The 17,500-nt window shown below is 42.6% G+C and overlaps 1 protein-coding gene across 1 annotated transcript in view; it reads right to left on the bottom strand.

Annotated features, from left to right (window-relative positions):
* LOC137626590 (acyl-coenzyme A diphosphatase FITM2-like) overlaps nt 1–17,500 on the bottom strand; it is a 119,805-nt gene that overhangs the window by 21,592 nt on the left and 80,713 nt on the right. The window contains exon 2 of the mRNA XM_068357619.1: nt 2,412–2,564. Within this exon, the coding sequence (XP_068213720.1) occupies nt 2,412–2,564 (153 nt within the window). The remainder of the gene's footprint in view (nt 1–2,411; nt 2,565–17,500) is intronic.

Raw genomic sequence — 17,500 nt, forward strand, 5'->3', positions numbered from 1 at the left:
GTGCTGTGATCAGATCAGCTGATCTGATCACGGCACTCAAAATACTTAGATAGATAAAACACCCAAATTTTGAAACAAAAGTACATAAATATTTTATAAAAGCACAATTAACAATCAAAATGATAATGATTTTCTAAAATGCAATAATGTAAAATGCAATAATGCTTCCAAAACGAAATTGAATATTGAGAGAGAGAGAGAGAGAGAGAGAGAGAGAGAGAGAGAGAGAGAGAGAGAGAGAGAGAGAGAGAGAGAAAGAGAGAGAGAGAGAGAGATATCAACTGTTGAAAAGTAACCAAATGCAATGCGTTTGTTTTATCTAAAAAAAAAAAAAAACAATTATTATCGAGATATTTAAGGTTTTAGTTTATAAAATAAGCTGTATTTCTGTTTAAGAAAGTATAGATATACAGTAACATACTGCATAAGAGACATCACATAAGAAGTTGCGACTGTTGTGTCATGCTAGCGGCATACGTTACATCCGTCTGAATGAAAACACCGAACATTTACAGTAAGTACAGTTAAGCTGTACTGTAGTAATATTACTGTACATATATACAGTAATATAGACTACAGTATCAGTGAGTATTAGGTTACAGTACAGTATTACTAGATAAGAACAACTTTTGCTATACAGAACAGTAAGGGGATGATGATGACTTGGTAAACTTCACCTTAGCACAATACTGTACTGTAACCTATGTTGTCCAGTACGTAGTGTACATGTGTGCAAATGTTCTGCACACTGTACATATGATTATAAACTATTGTAGAAACCAAATTAAACCTATTAGGCAGTATTTACTGAGTTAATCACCAGCTCGGGCACCCGCTTGTGACAAGGGGCAGTGGCTTTTTAGGTTAGAAGCTAGTCTACCAAAATGTAACATTTATTCGCAAATTTTTGCTTATCCCGACTGTGTCTGTAACGTAACTATTGCGAGTAATGAGGCTTGACTGTATATGCATTCTCCATTGCCATACAAAGCTCAGTGAACTTTTTCAGGATTTTGCATTTTTCGTCGTATACCCACAGATATTGGTATACCAGCCGGACTCCTTAAGCAAAAGGCCTTTCCAAGTGACTATCATCTTCACCTTCTCGAGTAGTATCTGACAAAGAGAGAGGCGGGGTGAGAAATTGATACATGAGGGAGGGGGGAGAGCGACCTTTCTCTACTTGTCCTTGCCAACATATTTTCCTTGCTGTCACAGAGGAGTTATGATCAGAGCAACTGATAATGACTGCACTCCCTAGGAGGAGACTGATACAGAACCTTCTTCTGCACCAACATGAACCACTACACTATGGGTTTTGCTACAAAGAGACCACTGGGAACACTCACTGACCCTGCATTACACAGGGATCACCATACGGGGAACATTGTCTGGGCTAGGTGTGCCCATCAGATGAATGATTTTCACAAAAGGACAAGCAGATGAGTGACACGTCAGAACCAGGTAACTTCCTCCTGAGGCAGAGAAACTATAATGAAGAGAGATGAGTTACACTTGAGGTCCATCGTCTACCTGATTGGAACAGCAAAAACCACACTCCCAAGAAGCTAGGGGGGCCTGTTTACTGTCCCTCCCTCCAAAAAGGTAAAAAAAATCATGGGAGTTTCAAAGGGTTTTTCCCCATGAGAACAAATTCCACTCAACCACATGCTTACTTTTCGGTGTGCTTCCATTCATAAGCGAAAGCACTCACAAAAATATAAAATAAAAACTATCACTTATCACAAAGGAATATAAGAAAAGATCCAACAGTCAAAAGAGCAATGCAATAGTACATCTGTATCTGTTGCGGCCCAAGACAAAAAAGGCTATTCTGTGACAGCTATGTCGGCGAGATTCCCCCCTCACACCACCTGTCATTACCAACAACCTTGTCAACGATTCCATGGCCGTTCCAGTGCTGCTGGAGAAATAACCTAGACATATCTCTACCTTACAAGATGAAATGTTTATGCATAAGAACAATTAGTGGGTAGTTTATTTAGTTGTATACAGTAAATGATTTAGGAATTTGTTTAGGAAAGGACATAAATAGGAGTTTGTAAAATGCTGTACTGAACTGTATAATTATAGTACCTGTAATAAACACTACAATGCAGTGAGTTAATTATGATAAAAAAATTAAGTGAGTTATTCAAGGTGTTAGTAAACCATGTGAAAACAGGGAGCGGTTGGTGAGGGTGGTGATGGGTCGACTTATACGAGGAAACTAGTTTTCATGCAAAATCTCACTTAGCGGTGGTCTCTGTTACCTAAACCCCCAAACTTCAAGATATGAATGTAATATTAAAATTCTGATTTCAACCTTGTCACAAAAGACTGGTTAAAATTAAATGAATTAATTCGCAAAAAGATAAGCTCAATGAACCAGAGCAGTCTTCTATACTTACCGCACACCAGATATAGAATATAAGGGTGGTGACAACATATCTGACACAAAGACGACCAAGAATCGGGAATGGCTTCTTATGAATAGACAGCGAAAGTAATCCATACAAAGCAAATATGCTTGAAGTCCATAGCCATCCCAGTTTCACAAATACCTAAAATTAGGATAATGTGGAAAAAAGAAAGGGGGGGGCTTTAATCACATAATCAAGATAAGGAAAATCATGTAATTGTTTAATAGATAGCTACATTAATATTTAATGACAACCTAATTTTTAAAAACACAAAAATGTTGCAACATTGCCTAATGTAAACTTATAATCTATAGTCCTAAGAAAGTTCATCAAAAAAATAAAGCTAAAGTATTCCACATTCATGATCATTCTCACATAATTAATTTCTTTACTGAAAATATATATTTAACTACACACACATTACAAAACATAACTGTATACTGCTAAAATTAATCATAAAATGTTTCAGACATGTCTCTATCTTGTACTATTACAACATTCAAAATGCAGTAAAATGAAATTGAAATGTCACTTATATTATTCAAAACATTAGCTTAACCTGGGGTGACACATATAACATGTACCATATACTCCTCTATCTGTGACTCCAAAATGTTATTTCAATATGAGAGAAAGGAGAAGGACCCTCTGAGCAAAAGAAAGGATGGATCAATATGTACATTTTTGGGATATATCCCTAGTACTGGGATCCTAGGAGCCATTGTATGCTTTGCAGGTCAACATAGTGAGTGATGATAAAAATAACATACATAAATAGAAACCTTCATTTTCATCATAGTTTCAATAATCCTTCATAAAGGTCTATGTCTATGAATTGCTTTTTTTTAAACTTTCTTATAAATTATAATTACCGTATTTCCCGTGTCATAAGACGCACCTTTTTTCACTAAAAGTGTCCCCCAAAATCACCCTGCGTCTTAACACTTAAGAAAAGTTGTATAAGGGAGTTTGACACCCCTCAAACACCTAACTATTGACATACAAACACTCAAACTCACGAGAGATAGAATATAAACCTACAATTATCATTAATATGTAATAAATTAATTTATTTTCAGATTGCACTTCCTTTAATGAAGTACAGTAGCAATTTTTTTTTCCTTTGTTTTTTTTTTTTTTTGTTGATCAGCTGATGACTCGGTAACCCCCTTCTACAAGAAAACATGCCAACTAATGGTCTCACAGCGACGACGTTATGACATATTAGTTGTTTATGCAGTATATAAATATTTTCTCATTTTTTTTATATTTTGCAATAAAGCAATATATTGATAATTACTTTGTTGCCTGAGCTACAAAATAATACAAACAGTCAGTTGCTCAATACGACCTTGGAAAAAAAAAACTTCTATTTGTTGATTGCAGTATTACCAATTTGCAGAAAAGTAACTAGACCTAGAATCACATAAACAATAGCAAAATTATTCCACCTAAAAGAATGTCTAGATTTCTTTAATCATTAATTACATTTTGTGTGATAATTTACAGGCTATGTGAGGAATTTTGGTAATATTGCTAGAATTTTACCTCTTTAACAAAATTTTATGAACCTTTGGCAACGCAGCTTTCTTGTAAACAACACTTGAAACACCAAACACTGACTGAACGCGTAGTTGTGGTAGAAACTATGACGGGTTTAGTGGTTTCTTATATGGATATGTAGTAATTGGGATAATCAGCATATAGCTAATTAAGGGATTTTGACGAAGGAAAAATCTATTTCTGGGCGAGAGACCTGTGCCGCCCAGTGAAATGCTCCTTTTGCATCATTTCTAAGGTATATAACTGCTATGAATTACCAGAGAAAAAAGTTGCATAGGAATGCCAGGGTTGAACCCAGCTCGCTCACCTATATAAGGTGTCGGTACAATACTGGGGCGTGATAATCACAACCAGAGGTCTCGCCCCATTTAGATATCTCTTCTTCAATATCTCCGTTACAGCGAGGTGCCGTTCAACACCCACCACTGAATGCTACTACCACCATCTCAACCCACGCCAACTACGTCACTCCTCATAGCACCCAAGTTTGGGCCCATTCTGGGAGGGAAGTAGAGGGAGGGTTCACAGGGCGGCACAGGTCTCTCGCCCAGAAATAGATTTTTCCTTTGTCAAAATCCCGTTTCTGGGCTCCACCTGTGCTGCTCCGTGAAATAGTACAAGAGAAATGGCCCCAAAACTTGGAACTAACACCTGAAGGGAAAGTAAATTAAAGACAAAATATAACAAAACATGGTTTAATACAAAAGTAAATAGGGATACTGAAACCCAGTGAATGAACCATTCCTTATAAGGAAGGATAGAGGGATAAGTAACAAATATAGCAAAAAACTTCCTAACTATGGAATGACAAGGAAAATGCAATGTACAATAATAAGTTGTGAGATCAAATGGTAATTTACGATCCTGAAGGTAAATACAAACAAAATTCAACTCGTGGGAGAGTAAGGCTATTTACAGACATGATAAAATAAGAGTGCACCTTAAGGGTGCATCTCAGGTGTAAAACAAAACCAAAACTAAGGTAGGGACAATAAGTAAGGCAGGTAGAAGGAAGTAGGATAGAGCAAGACCTGATTATGAATCATTACTTTCAAGAGGAACCACATTCCCTGCTGCCACTGTAGCAAATTTTAGGGCTTCCAAATGTTTTAAGTAGTGGCGTTTAAAAACTGTTGGAGACTTCCAGCCTGTATATTTTGTAAGTTCATCAAAGTTCATGTGGTGAAAGTAATTAATAGATGTAGCTACAGCTCGTATATCATGAACGTGAGGGAATGATTCAGGGTTAGCCTCTTTAATGAAATACAGAATCTGCTGTCTGATTCCTTTCAGGGTGATGGTTCCTCCATTTTCTCTAATGAATAAGGGCCCTGAGGACTTAATGGAAGTTCTATTTAAATAGGCTTTCAGAGTGTTTACTGGACATAAAGATGGATCCTGAGGAAGTGGAACAATCTTCCAGGGGGACCATCTGTTCTGGGGGTCCTCATTTTTTGCTAAGAACCTTTTGTCAGGGGAAAGTAGGACTTCCCCTGACGAGAGAAATTCAATATGACCTGGATCTCTAGTCAAGGCTGAAAGTTCTGATATTCTGGCGCCAGAAGCTAGGCTCATTAGGAACAAGGTTTTCCTTAATAATGGAATGTAATTACAAGACTCGTTAAGAGTATCAGAAGCCAACTTAAGGACGTCATTCAGAAATCAAGAAACTGAGCTAGGGCGAGTTGATGGTTTCAATCTGGCGCAGGCTCTCGGGATTGATGAGAAGTATGAATCTGTAAGGTCAATATTAAAACCAATATGGAAAATCTTTCTCAAGGCTGATTTAATTGTAGTAATAGTACTGTCCGCTAGGCCTGATTCAAATAGAATTCTAAAGAAGGTTACTATCAGATTCATAGTCATCATCTCAACCTTTGAGTCCCTTAAAAACTTTGCAAGTTTCTTAACAGCCGAATCATACTGTCGAAGGGTGGATTCCCTTTTATCTGATTCTAAAAATAGGGTACTTTGAGGATCAATATCTGCACCTCTCTGAGCTGCAAATTTCATGAAGTCCATAAAGTTAGGGCACTCTGAATTTTTGAAGAAGCTAACACATTGCGAGTTTGTACTACTTGTGTTAGAATTGGATTGGGTATCTGTCGAGGGTGGAGACCCAGTTCCACCAGCAGGGGAAACCAGTTGCTCTTGGGCCAATTGGGGGCTACTAGAGTGACCTGGCCTTTGAAAGTTCTGAATTTGTCTAACACTTTCATCAACAGATTTATTGGTGGGAATAAATAAATTCTCTCCCAAGTGTTCCAGTCCAATGACATTGCGTCTGTGGTGTAAGCCCGAGGGTCCAGGTTGGGGGCTACGTAGCACTCTAGTTTGTGGTTGGACTCTGTTGCAAACAGGTCTATCTGGAGACCCAGGACCTGAGACAGGACCCATTTGAATGATTTCCGGTCCAGTGACCACTCCGACTCCAGCGGAGTCGTCCTCGAAAGGGAGTCCACCACTACGTTTCGTACTCCCGCTAGATGGACTGCTGACAGATGCCACTGATTTGATACTGCCATGGAAAATATTGCTAACATCACATGGTTGATGTGACTTGACTTGGAACCCCCTCTGTTTATGCAGTGGACTATGACTTTGCTGTCTAGAACCAATCTGATATGTTGGTTCTTGGCTGGAGCCAGTCGTTTTAGGGTTAGGAATACCGCCATGGCCTCTAAGACATTGATATGGAGTTGGCGGAATACTGTCGACCATAGTCCTTGGACTTTCCTGTACTGGGAGTATTTCCCACCCCCCCCCCAGCCTGTTAAGGAGGCGTCTCTGTGAATGACCAGTTTTGGAGGTGGATATTGTAAAGGAACGGATTTTGCCAGATTTTTTACCTTTGTCCATGGCTGAAGTCTTTTCCTCAGAATTGGTGGGAGTCGAGCTCTTTTGTCTCGATATTTCTCGTTTGCCCTGGAGCGCCGTACTCTGTTTATATCTTTCAGTCTGGCCTTCAGTACTATATCTGTTACCGAGGCAATCTGGAGGGCACCCAGGATTCTCTCTTGATTTCTCCTGGACGTCAATTTGTCCTTGAGAAAACCTCTTGTGTTCTTTGCTATTTCTGTCCTCTTGGCTGTTGGGAGACGTAGCGTGTGGGAACGCAGATCCCATTGTAATCCCAGCCATTGAAACTTGGTCTTTGGGACTAGGCGAGATTTCTCGAAGTTGATCTGGAACCCCAACTGTTGTAGGAATTTTATCACTTTGTTTGTTGCCGTGAGGCAGTTCTCGACGCTGTTTGACCAAATGAGCCAGTCGTCTAGGTAAGCTACTATTTGAATTCCTTGGGTTCGTAATTCTTGGATTACCGTCTCTGCCAGTTTGGTGAATATCCTGGGTGCTATATTGAGTCCGAATGGTATTACTGTACTTTGAATGCATAAGCTTGGTTGCCTAGTTTGAAGCCTAGAAACGGACGAAAATGCCTTGCTATCGGAACGTGATAGTAAGCATCTGTAAGATCTATAGAGGTGGTGACGGCCCCACGGGGAAGTAAGGTCCGCACCTGAGAGACGGTTAGCATGTGGAACTTGTTGCATCGAATGTAAGAATTCAGATGAGACAGGTCCAAGATTACTCTTCGCTTGTCTGAGTCTTTCTTTGGCACGCTGAACAAGCGACCTTGAAATTTCAAGTGTTTTACCTCTTTGATTGCATTCTTTTGTAAGAGATCGTTTGCATATAAGACTAGCTCCTCCGTTGGAAGTTGATGGAAACTGGTTGGTGGAGGGGGCCCTTCTATCCAACTCCACCCCAGACCTTTGGAAATTATGCTGAAAGCATTGCTGAACGTCCAACGGTTTCGAAAGGTGTAGAGTCTTCCTCCTACCCGAGAGTTCTCAATGATTCCCTGCGGATTTACCTCCTCGGCCTCCGCGGAATCCTCGGCCTCGAGAAAGGGTCCTTCCGCTACCTCTGTTGCGAAAAGTCCCTCTCGCACCAGAGCCTCTGGCGCGTTGGTAACCCTGGAATGCACCCTGGGTTTCATAGTTGGGGTTAAAGGCAGGGGAAGTAGCATAAGAGGTAGTTGCTACCTGGGCCTGAGGAACCAACACATATTGCTGTTGAGGTTGTCTGAACTAGTTGTTGCGACTGCCGGTTTTGGAAGGATTGGAAAGGTCTCAGCCTCTTCCTACCTCGAGATTGGTTGCTGGCAGGCTCGAACTTGCGTTTGGGGACTAGGCCAAACCGAACCTTGAGGCTCTGATTGACTCTGGCAGCCTCGCTGAGGACGTTATTGACGAGATCCTCCGGGAATAAGTCAGGGCCCCAGATTGGGGCTTTAATGAGCTTGTTCGGCTCATGTCTGATAGTGGCCTCAGACAGGACGTGTTTACGGCAACGACATTTGGCCGCAAGGAAGTCGTAGGCATCAGACAGCAAGGTCTGAAGCAATGACTTTGTCAGGACCTTAAAAAGGGGTTCCTCTTCGTACATTAGAGAGGTCATTTCAGCCGAGTTGATGGATCTACTCAACCGGGCCCGAGCTTCAAACCCGAGACGTATCAAGGACTCAGGAAGCCTGGGAAGTTGTTCACTGAACTGTGTGGAAGCACAGTCAGCGCTTAGCTTACCCGCTATGAACGTGGCTGGGGCGTTAGTCCAGCACCCGTGGTCTCCCGGGAACAGGAGGGAAGTCAGGTCCGTTTCCCGCAGTTGTGGTAACGGCTTGTCCTCGTTAATAGCTTGATGAGCAAGGTCCATCATCTTTGTGACACCACGGAGTGGGGGTTTGCTCGTCTACCACGAACATCGTGTAGAAGCTTTTATGGGGTGTTAGCATAGTGTTAACACACTCCTATTCGTTTAGGGTCCGGACCCAGGTGGACTGAGCCTGTTCCTTCGGGTAGATCACGGTCTCCTTAGGAACTTTATCCAATCGTACAAGAGCCTCCTCTGTTAGACGAGCAAAACCGGGAAGGGGAACTGGAGACCCGGCGGGTAGAACTCAAAATGTTCAATAGGCCGGGTGCCACATCCCTCGATGGTTAACATACCATCCTTGAAAGGGGAGTGCAAGGCCATTCTCCACGGGTTGCTTTTGACGAACTCCGGGAGCTTAGAGGCATCCGGGATAACATGTTGTTGTTGCGGCAGTCCCGAATGCATGAGGCTCTCAACGAGACTCTCCTGGTTTTATACCCTCTCAGTGAGGGACGTAATCAGGGAACCAATTTGGTCCAATAACCGGCTCGAAAAGGCTTCTGGATCGAAGGAGGCCTCCGGGGTCTTAGTTTTTGAGCCTGTCTTCGCTCTTGACCCATGAAAGGAAGAAGAAGCTACAGCTGAGTCTTTGGGGACTCTGGCAGATGAAGTTTTCACAGGTTTAGGGGATTTGGAAGACTTGCGGGTCTTCAATAAGGGTCTCCGGAGAGACTTAACCTTAGGGACAACAGGACATGGCCTGATATCAGCCTCGTGCTTCCCTGAGAACCCCTGAAAAGAATTAGTAGGAGGTAGAAAAAGTCGGGCTAAGGAGAGGAATCTTAGCCCGGGACCCACCTGCCTCACCTACCTCCCTACCTAGCTCTGGCTCGTCGAGAGCCATAGGTTCAATGTTGAGGTTGATAGCCGCGACGTCCTCCACAATCGCTTCTCCCATCACTTCGTGGTCCTCAGACAAGAGCAGGGCCTCGCTGATCTTGGTAATGATGGGGTCCGCCACATCCTTGGGGACCGCAGCTGAGTTCTTAGCGTTAGGGTATATCAGGGCACACATTTCTTCGGACAAGACGTAGGGTTTCTTCGCCTTGACGTTGCGGGCGAACCCGCCAACCCAGACCTTAAGGGTCGCCAAGGCAGAAGTCTTAGAAGGCTGAGAGCTCTGAAAGAGAATAAACCGTTACTAATAACAAAGTGACTTCGTCGAAGTAAGTGTAACAAACATGTAGACCGAGATTAAATGTTTTAATTCGATCAGAGATTACAATGGAAATAACAAGAAAAATCCAGATATTAAATCCAAAGTAAATCTAGATAGTAACGACAGGGACACCTACCGAATCCGCGGTAAGCGTGGAGACAAGCCCGTAGCAGACCACGCAGTTGTCTGGATGCCAGACGATCAGATCATCCACCTGGACAGCGCAGTGAGCATGCGATCTGCAAACATCGTGGCCGCACGCTTGCTGAAGCACGGCCGCACAGGCTGTCATCTGACAGCGGACCACCTGTAATAATAAAGATACATAAGTATCCCATAGTAGGTTGGAATCCCAAGGGGAACCCGGGTGCTCCGGGTACTAAAATTAAACCGGCATAGGACCGGGATAAATACTAAGAATAACAATCCGAACCGGTATAGTAATCGGGGTGGAAAAAACTTAGCATAAGTAGTAATTAATGAAAGTGTTAAAACAAATCCGTAATTAGTTATGATCATTCAATAAGAGTATTGTCACAAAGGGGAGATATACTATTCCGTCGGTACCGGGGAAGTATAGAATAAAATTAAAATAATAGTGACATGCTTATTCTGTTGGCTCTGGGTAGACAACTGAGGTGGACCCGGGGGTCACAACCAGCCTACTGGGGTAGGAGAGTCGAAAAGGGAGGGAGGGAGGAGCCAATGGCTCCCCGCCAGCCACAAGGACCTTAACAAACAGAGACAATAAATATATAATAAAAACCAATAAATAAAAGCTCTAACGCAATTTCCCCACTAACAAAAAGTCTACATAATAGTAGAGACCCAAGAGGGATACGGTACGTAACTAAGGGAATCACGCTGAAGAATACCCAATACACAACCGAAATCCCCCCAGTCGACCGATGGCCAATCAGAGCGGCGGGGAAAAAGGGCTACGACAAGGCATGTAAGTGAGTGTACTAGACTATAACCTCGACAGCTGTTCTCGGCTCAGACGAAGGGAAGGAGTCAGTAGGTATCCCGGGGAGGGATGAGTAGGGGATGGGGGGAGGCTGGGGAACGAGAGGACTCGACCCGTAAAGCAAAACAGCTGACTCCAAAGTCTCCTGGAGGGGGATAAGGGTATGGGGTGCCATACACCAATAGAGGGAGGGGGAGGAGCCAGCGAGAACTAGCCAATGGTGGCTCGAGGCGATCGCGTGGACGGAGGAAGGGCAGGAGTACCAACCTGTCCAAACAGAACCACGAGATAGCGAAACAGAATGATCATATACGGATAATAAAAATAAAGTAAAATAATGTAACATGACGAACTAGGTTATAAGGCATGCACAAGCTAAATATAGATAGTAAGAGAGGGACGCAGGGGAAATGGCAGGGAAAGAATGAATAACAAAGCCGAGCCCTCCAGCGCGGGTAGGTACCGAGCTGGACAGGGGGGCCAACACAACTTCTAGATCGGGTAGATGCCGATCGGTAGGATAACAAAACTAGAATAAAAACTGCCAAGCGAGAGTCCCACTCAAACTAAAGGCGTCAAATCTTAACTAGGTGGTAATATGAAATAAAAACTTCAAATAAAAAAACACCTTAACACGGTAATAAAACCTTCTAGGTACGCGCCTCGAAGGGTAGCAAGCAAGCCAAACCTGAAGTTCAAAAGCTATGATACGTAATATAATATCAGGATAGCAAAGTGTTAATCGGTAAAAGGCTCCAGCGTAACAGGTTCAAAACGAATAACAATTAGTATAGAAGACTAATTGCAAGGCGTGTTAAGAACGAGCGAAGGAGGTAGCAAGCCAACATGGTCACCGCGGAGCGGGGCCATCGGAACTGAGAAAAAAAAAAAAACGAAAACTCTAATAAAAGTAAAAATAAGGGCAATGCTACCTCCAAAAGCTCAAAACTCATAGATCTAGTACTTAACTTGGATGAGGAAACTTGGGAATCCGACATCTCGCACTAGAGCAGGAGAAAACACCGAAAAACACAGCCAAAAAATCACAACAAACAGACATGATGATGCTATGAAAAAGGAGTGACGTAGTTGGCGTGGGTTGAGATGGTGGTAGTAGCATTCAGTGGTGGGTGTTGAACGGCACCTCGCTGTAACGGGGATATTAAAGAGGAGATATCTAAATGGCGCGAGACCTCTGGTTGTGATTATCACACCCCAGTATTATACCGACACCTTATATAGGTGATTGAGCTGGGTTCAACCCTGGCATTCCTATGCAACTTTTTTCTCTGGTAATTCATAGCAGTTATATACTTTAGAAATGATGCAAAAGGAGCATTTCACGGAGCGACACAGGTGGAGCCCAGAAAATATTAACTTAAACATTTCATAATACATCCAAAATAAGAAAAGTTACTGTGCAAGACAATAATCACGCTAGAGTCGCTGACTAGGGATTTGTGCTAAGAAGTTTTTAAAATCCTCAATTTTGTTTCTAAAACTGCCTTGCTAATTTAAGGGTGCGTGTTACCACTTGTAGCGTCTTATGATACGGGAAATACGGTATATACATACTGTACAAGGTAGGATAAGTAAAGTGCAAAGTTAGTTTAAAGTTTAGGGGGCTTTATTCATATGCATAAGAGAGATAAGTGCAATAACATATTCGGAATCAAAAGAATCAACAGCATATTGCAAGGAAAAAGGTGAATGAGGTAGGAGATACTCTAAAAGAAAACCTCTGTAAAGTTCTTCTTGTACTAGAAATTTTATTTATCACGATTCTTAAAAATAATGATTATGATTATTTACGGGATTTAGTTGTATAACAGCAAATAGATAACTTCATTCACAATTATATAAGAGTAAATGTGTCTTTACTGAAGACAAAGTTATTATTACACAAAGGCCTAAAAATTCACTTATGTATGTATGTCTCCCAAACCTGATTCCCTAAAAATAATAATTATATAACACCAATGCAGGGCTGGGCCTTGACAGAAAAGGCATAAAAGAAATAGTATTCACACTCAAATAGCAGCAAATACATTCATAATTATATACTGTTATAAAAGTGAATTTTCATGACCATGTGTGACAGGGCACTGGCTTTATCTTTTTTCTGTTGATGTGCTGCCATTTACTTCTAGCTATATAACTGCAAATCCTTTCATTTATCTGGGGTTATAATTATGAATACCAATCAATGCCAGCTTAATCAAAGCTATGATGCACAAGGTTTTCTTTATATGTAAGGAAATAAAGTTCTGGGAGTGTTATAAAATGGGTGGAATATATTTGTGGATTTTCAACATCCCCTGATATCTGGGTTAGATATCCACAAAAATGTTAAAGGCTGACTGTAATTAGCTCTTAGTGGGTCAGTGTTCCATTTGAAAGGGACAAAAGAAAGCATTCCTCAAGGAAAAGGTTGTGGTAGCCTATTGGAAACATCCCTACCTGAAAATCTGATGGATGGGGGTTCACGACCCATTCAAGCTTGATAGTTTCTGGTAGCGTCTAGCAGTGGCCTTATGAGCTATGGGGGGGGGAGCCTATGAATCTACCTGCTGAGTCATCAGCAGCCACTGACAGGCCTTCCCTGGCCCTAGTTTGATAGAGAGGCGGCTTGGGCACTGATCATATTATGTACAGATGTTCATTCTCTATGGCATTGTCCTGTCTGTTGCCTCTGCCATTCATAAGCAACCTTTAACCATTTAGAGGTTGAAGACATAAAGGATGTGTTGATTATGGAATGTAATGTGACTGATATCCTCAAATGTAAAATCAGAGCAAATTAGAAATACTAGATCAGTGTTTAGTTAACAAAGACAACAGCTCTGAATCATATGAAATTATCACCCAAAAATATTATTAAGAAAATTTCCGAAGTAGAGTGATAGTAAAATGATTGGTGAGATAACTAAAAGGATAATTGAGCCGAGGAACAAAATAGCCTAATCAACTTGTACACAAGTGCGCTAAAGGCCCAACTCTTAGGTTATAACCCTATACCGACATAAAAAATAAAGCAAATGACAAATTCGGAGATAATTTGCATTTTTTCTAACGATACAAACCTTTAGCTATTTATCAGGAATATTACTTTTGGTGAAGCTGAAAGGAAAAGCCATTAAAACTGAGTGAGGGTTAACTACCCATCCTACTAGTTAGCGGGAAGTAATGGGGTAGCATGCTACCACTCCCACACCTGTGACTGAGCTCACTTTTCTTGGAGGTAGGACTTCATCAAGGGGGATAGGGTTGGCGGGTAAGTTTGTAAAAATAGCTAAATGTTTCTATTGTTAGGAAAAATACAAATTATCTACGAATTTGTCATTTGTTCCGTTACTGGAATACAAACCTACGCTATCTATTAGGGGTGACTCACTCATTAGGAGGGTGGACGTCCCTGCCAAACTGGCTTTTTGGCTACAAGGGGGCTCCTTATTTTGATTAGACATGTAACAAAAATAAGGAGTCCGTACACCTCACTAAACCTTGCTACGCAAGGTCTGCGGCCTACGCAAACTGCGTGTTGAGATAAGCAGTGTGACTGTCAAGGTAAAGTTATTCCAAGCCTTTGTACGAAAAACTTGTAACAGAGACTTCCCAATATCACCTCGCCAGGGTATGGGGACGTAACAGTATTGATACAATAATAGGTACACAAGGAAGCATGGTTTACCTGTAGTGGTTTGAGGTCAGCTTGTGCAGAGAACCCAGGCTTCTGGTTTCCCCAAAAAAGGGGAGGATGAAGAAAAGAATAAGAGCCAGCCATACCTTTTAATTCACACAGACTAAAATCAGGTAACAGTGCTCTCAACCTTCTGCTACTTGTCCAATAAGGAGCTTGAGGTATTTTACCAGCTGTTGTGCAGCCACCACAGAGCCGATAGAGAACGTATCGAGTTTCCTGTGGGTCACGTTTTGCAGGTAGTGGGCTGTGAATGTAGTTTGCCGTTTCCACACCACAGCCTGTAGAACCTGCATCACTGAAAAGTTTCTTTTAAAGGTCAGGGACATAGCTACACCCCTGACATCATGGGTTCTGGGGCGACATGAAGGAGGACGATCTGGATTCAGGGCATGGTCTATAGCCCTGTGAATCCAAGCAGAGATGGTATTCTTGGTGATCTTCCTCTTGTTCCTCCCTGTGCTGATGAAAAGAGAAGGCACACAGGGATGGGGTGCTGCAGTTCTTTTAAGATAAAGCCTCAAACTCCTCACTGGACAAAGTAAGAGATGATCAGGGTTGTGGACATCCCTAGAGTGGCTGACGGATCCTGTGGGTCTGGAAGTCTTGGTAGAGGACTTTGGAAGAGTCTAGGTGTACTTCAACTCCTTGTGGGGAAGAAGGTACAACTCTAACATTGAAGGCCTGTTGGTACTATCCTTCCCGGTTCCTACCGGTGGTGGAGAGCTCTCCGCACAAGGAGAGTCTTCCTCCAAAAATGGAAGAGAGGACTTCTGCACCCTCGTGAGGCTCTCTCGGCAGAGATGAAACGGGAGAGCGTCTGGGAGGAGTACCAGAAAGGTTTGGGCGAGAAGGCCTCACAGGGGTCAGCTTCACCCTAGGAGATGTGATGGTAACCGAGACTCCTCTTTTCCTCTTAACGGGTGAAGCAGCTGAGGTTCTCTGCTGGGACTCTGCTGGTGCCGAAGGTTGTTGGGGGATGGCAGAGGCCTCCGAAGACCGTGTTGAAAAGGCAGGCCCGAAGGCTTGTACAACTGCTCTGACCATGGCACTGAACCAAGGCTGATTACTGATGCAGGCACAGTCTAAGAGATTCATTGAAGGGAAAGGGACCGAAGGTTCCCTTTGAGGAGTCTCTTACGGAGCTTGACGATACTGTGGGTCCGCCTTAGAAGTCGGGATCTTCAGGATCTTGAACTCCCCTGTGGCGCCCTTTTCCTCTTTTCGCAGCGGTTATGCTGTAATGTGTTTGCGGGGAGGGGAATGGGGCGACGGAGACCTGTTGGATGCGACTATGCCTTTTTTCGGAAAGAGAACTGATGGTCTGGAGGGTGAACACTTACCTTTCCGTTCCTTCTTGTCCTCTGTATGGCTTGACTTCCTTGAAGTCGGAGGCCAGTCTGGTTCTGCCTGAAAAAGATGTCTGCTCTGCGCTAGAGGAGGAGGAGCCTGCTTGCATGATGGCGTGCGCTGGCAAGCTGGCAAGCTGGCAAGCTGCTGGTGAGTGCTGTCGTGCAGGAGAACACAGGTGCGCTGGCAAGCTGGCGAGCTGGTGAGCGCTGTCGTGCAGGAGAACGCAGGTGCGCTGGAGAGCGCTGGTGTGCCAGAAAGCCCCGACGGGCAGGAGAGTGCCGGGCCGCTGGTGAGCGCCATCGTGCTGGAGAGCGCCGTCATGCTGGAGAGTTTTAGTGAGCGCTGGCGTGCTGGCGAGCTGGCAAACGCTGGTGCGCTGGAGAACGGTGACGCGCTGGCGAGCTGGAGAGCACAAATACCAAGAAGACCAATCTTAGCCAAACGTTTTACTTACATAGAAAGGAGAAAAATAGAACTCTTTCTGAAAACCCCTACTAATGAACCCATTGCAAACTAGTAAGGCCATAAACAGAGTCCAAAGGCATATCCTAGCACAACCCGCACTAAAATAACAGCAATGAGGATGGCATCATCTTGGATCAGTAACATTCCTACACCCAACTTGGTTACACTAAACCTTGATTTCCCTCATCTATAATTAAAAATCATAAATGAAAATAATTTTCAGTGATCTCCATTAGTAGGGGAGCTTACCTTCCTACATCCCCAAGGTATCGAACATCTACTAGGCATTACATGTGAACATGAAAGAATTGAGACTAGGAGAAAACTAACTCAATCATAAGAACCATAGAAAACTAAACTACTTCCCTTAACTATTGTAAGACAGTCAAACTCTCTGACACGTTGAAGACTAGAGAAGGATGCCAAAACCAGGCCAAGAGAAAATATCTTTCCCTAACCATATAGTAGTTGAAACTCAATGTTAATAAAGTCAATGAGTAGAAAAGGATAATAGCATGGCTATGCTAATATCGAATAACATGCCTTTCCATCCCCCAAAATCTATTCGAAAATAAATATGGAGAGGCGGAGGATTGAATTGCAGGAGGGGAACAAAGGGTGTACCCATGGTGCATATAGAAAACTCTGCCTTCAGGAAGGAAGAGGCCATCTGCAGATCATGTAATACATTCACAAACAGTGTATATAAACTGAAAATATGGAAATGGGGACCAATGAATAAGTGTGGGATACTCAGCTACCAATCCTATCTTTTTCATGAGTTAAATTCCCACAAATTACCCATTAATGTGTGTTAGTTATAGATTCAAGGTAGAAAACATTCCAAACCCTGTTCTAGCCTTTTCCAGGAAAGTTCTTTGAGACTACACACTACATTAACCTAAAAAATTACCAACAAGTACTGATATACATCATAAAACATGAATGGCATTAGTTCAAAGGATAACAGGTTTACTGTACTTGCAAAATATGCCTGCCATAACAAAGCACGTAACAGAGCTTTTGACTCGTAAATCATACTCTCATAAAGGAAAAGTTGAAGTACAGTACTCCAGTTTGCTGTATATAAAAAAAAAAATATAAAATTAAAGTGTAGCGGGGTAGATTTATTGACAAATCGTTCAGTTGAG

Source organism: Palaemon carinicauda, chromosome 2 (genome assembly GCF_036898095.1).
Source record: "Palaemon carinicauda isolate YSFRI2023 chromosome 2, ASM3689809v2, whole genome shotgun sequence".
Classification (NCBI taxonomy): domain Eukaryota; kingdom Metazoa; phylum Arthropoda; class Malacostraca; order Decapoda; family Palaemonidae; genus Palaemon; species Palaemon carinicauda.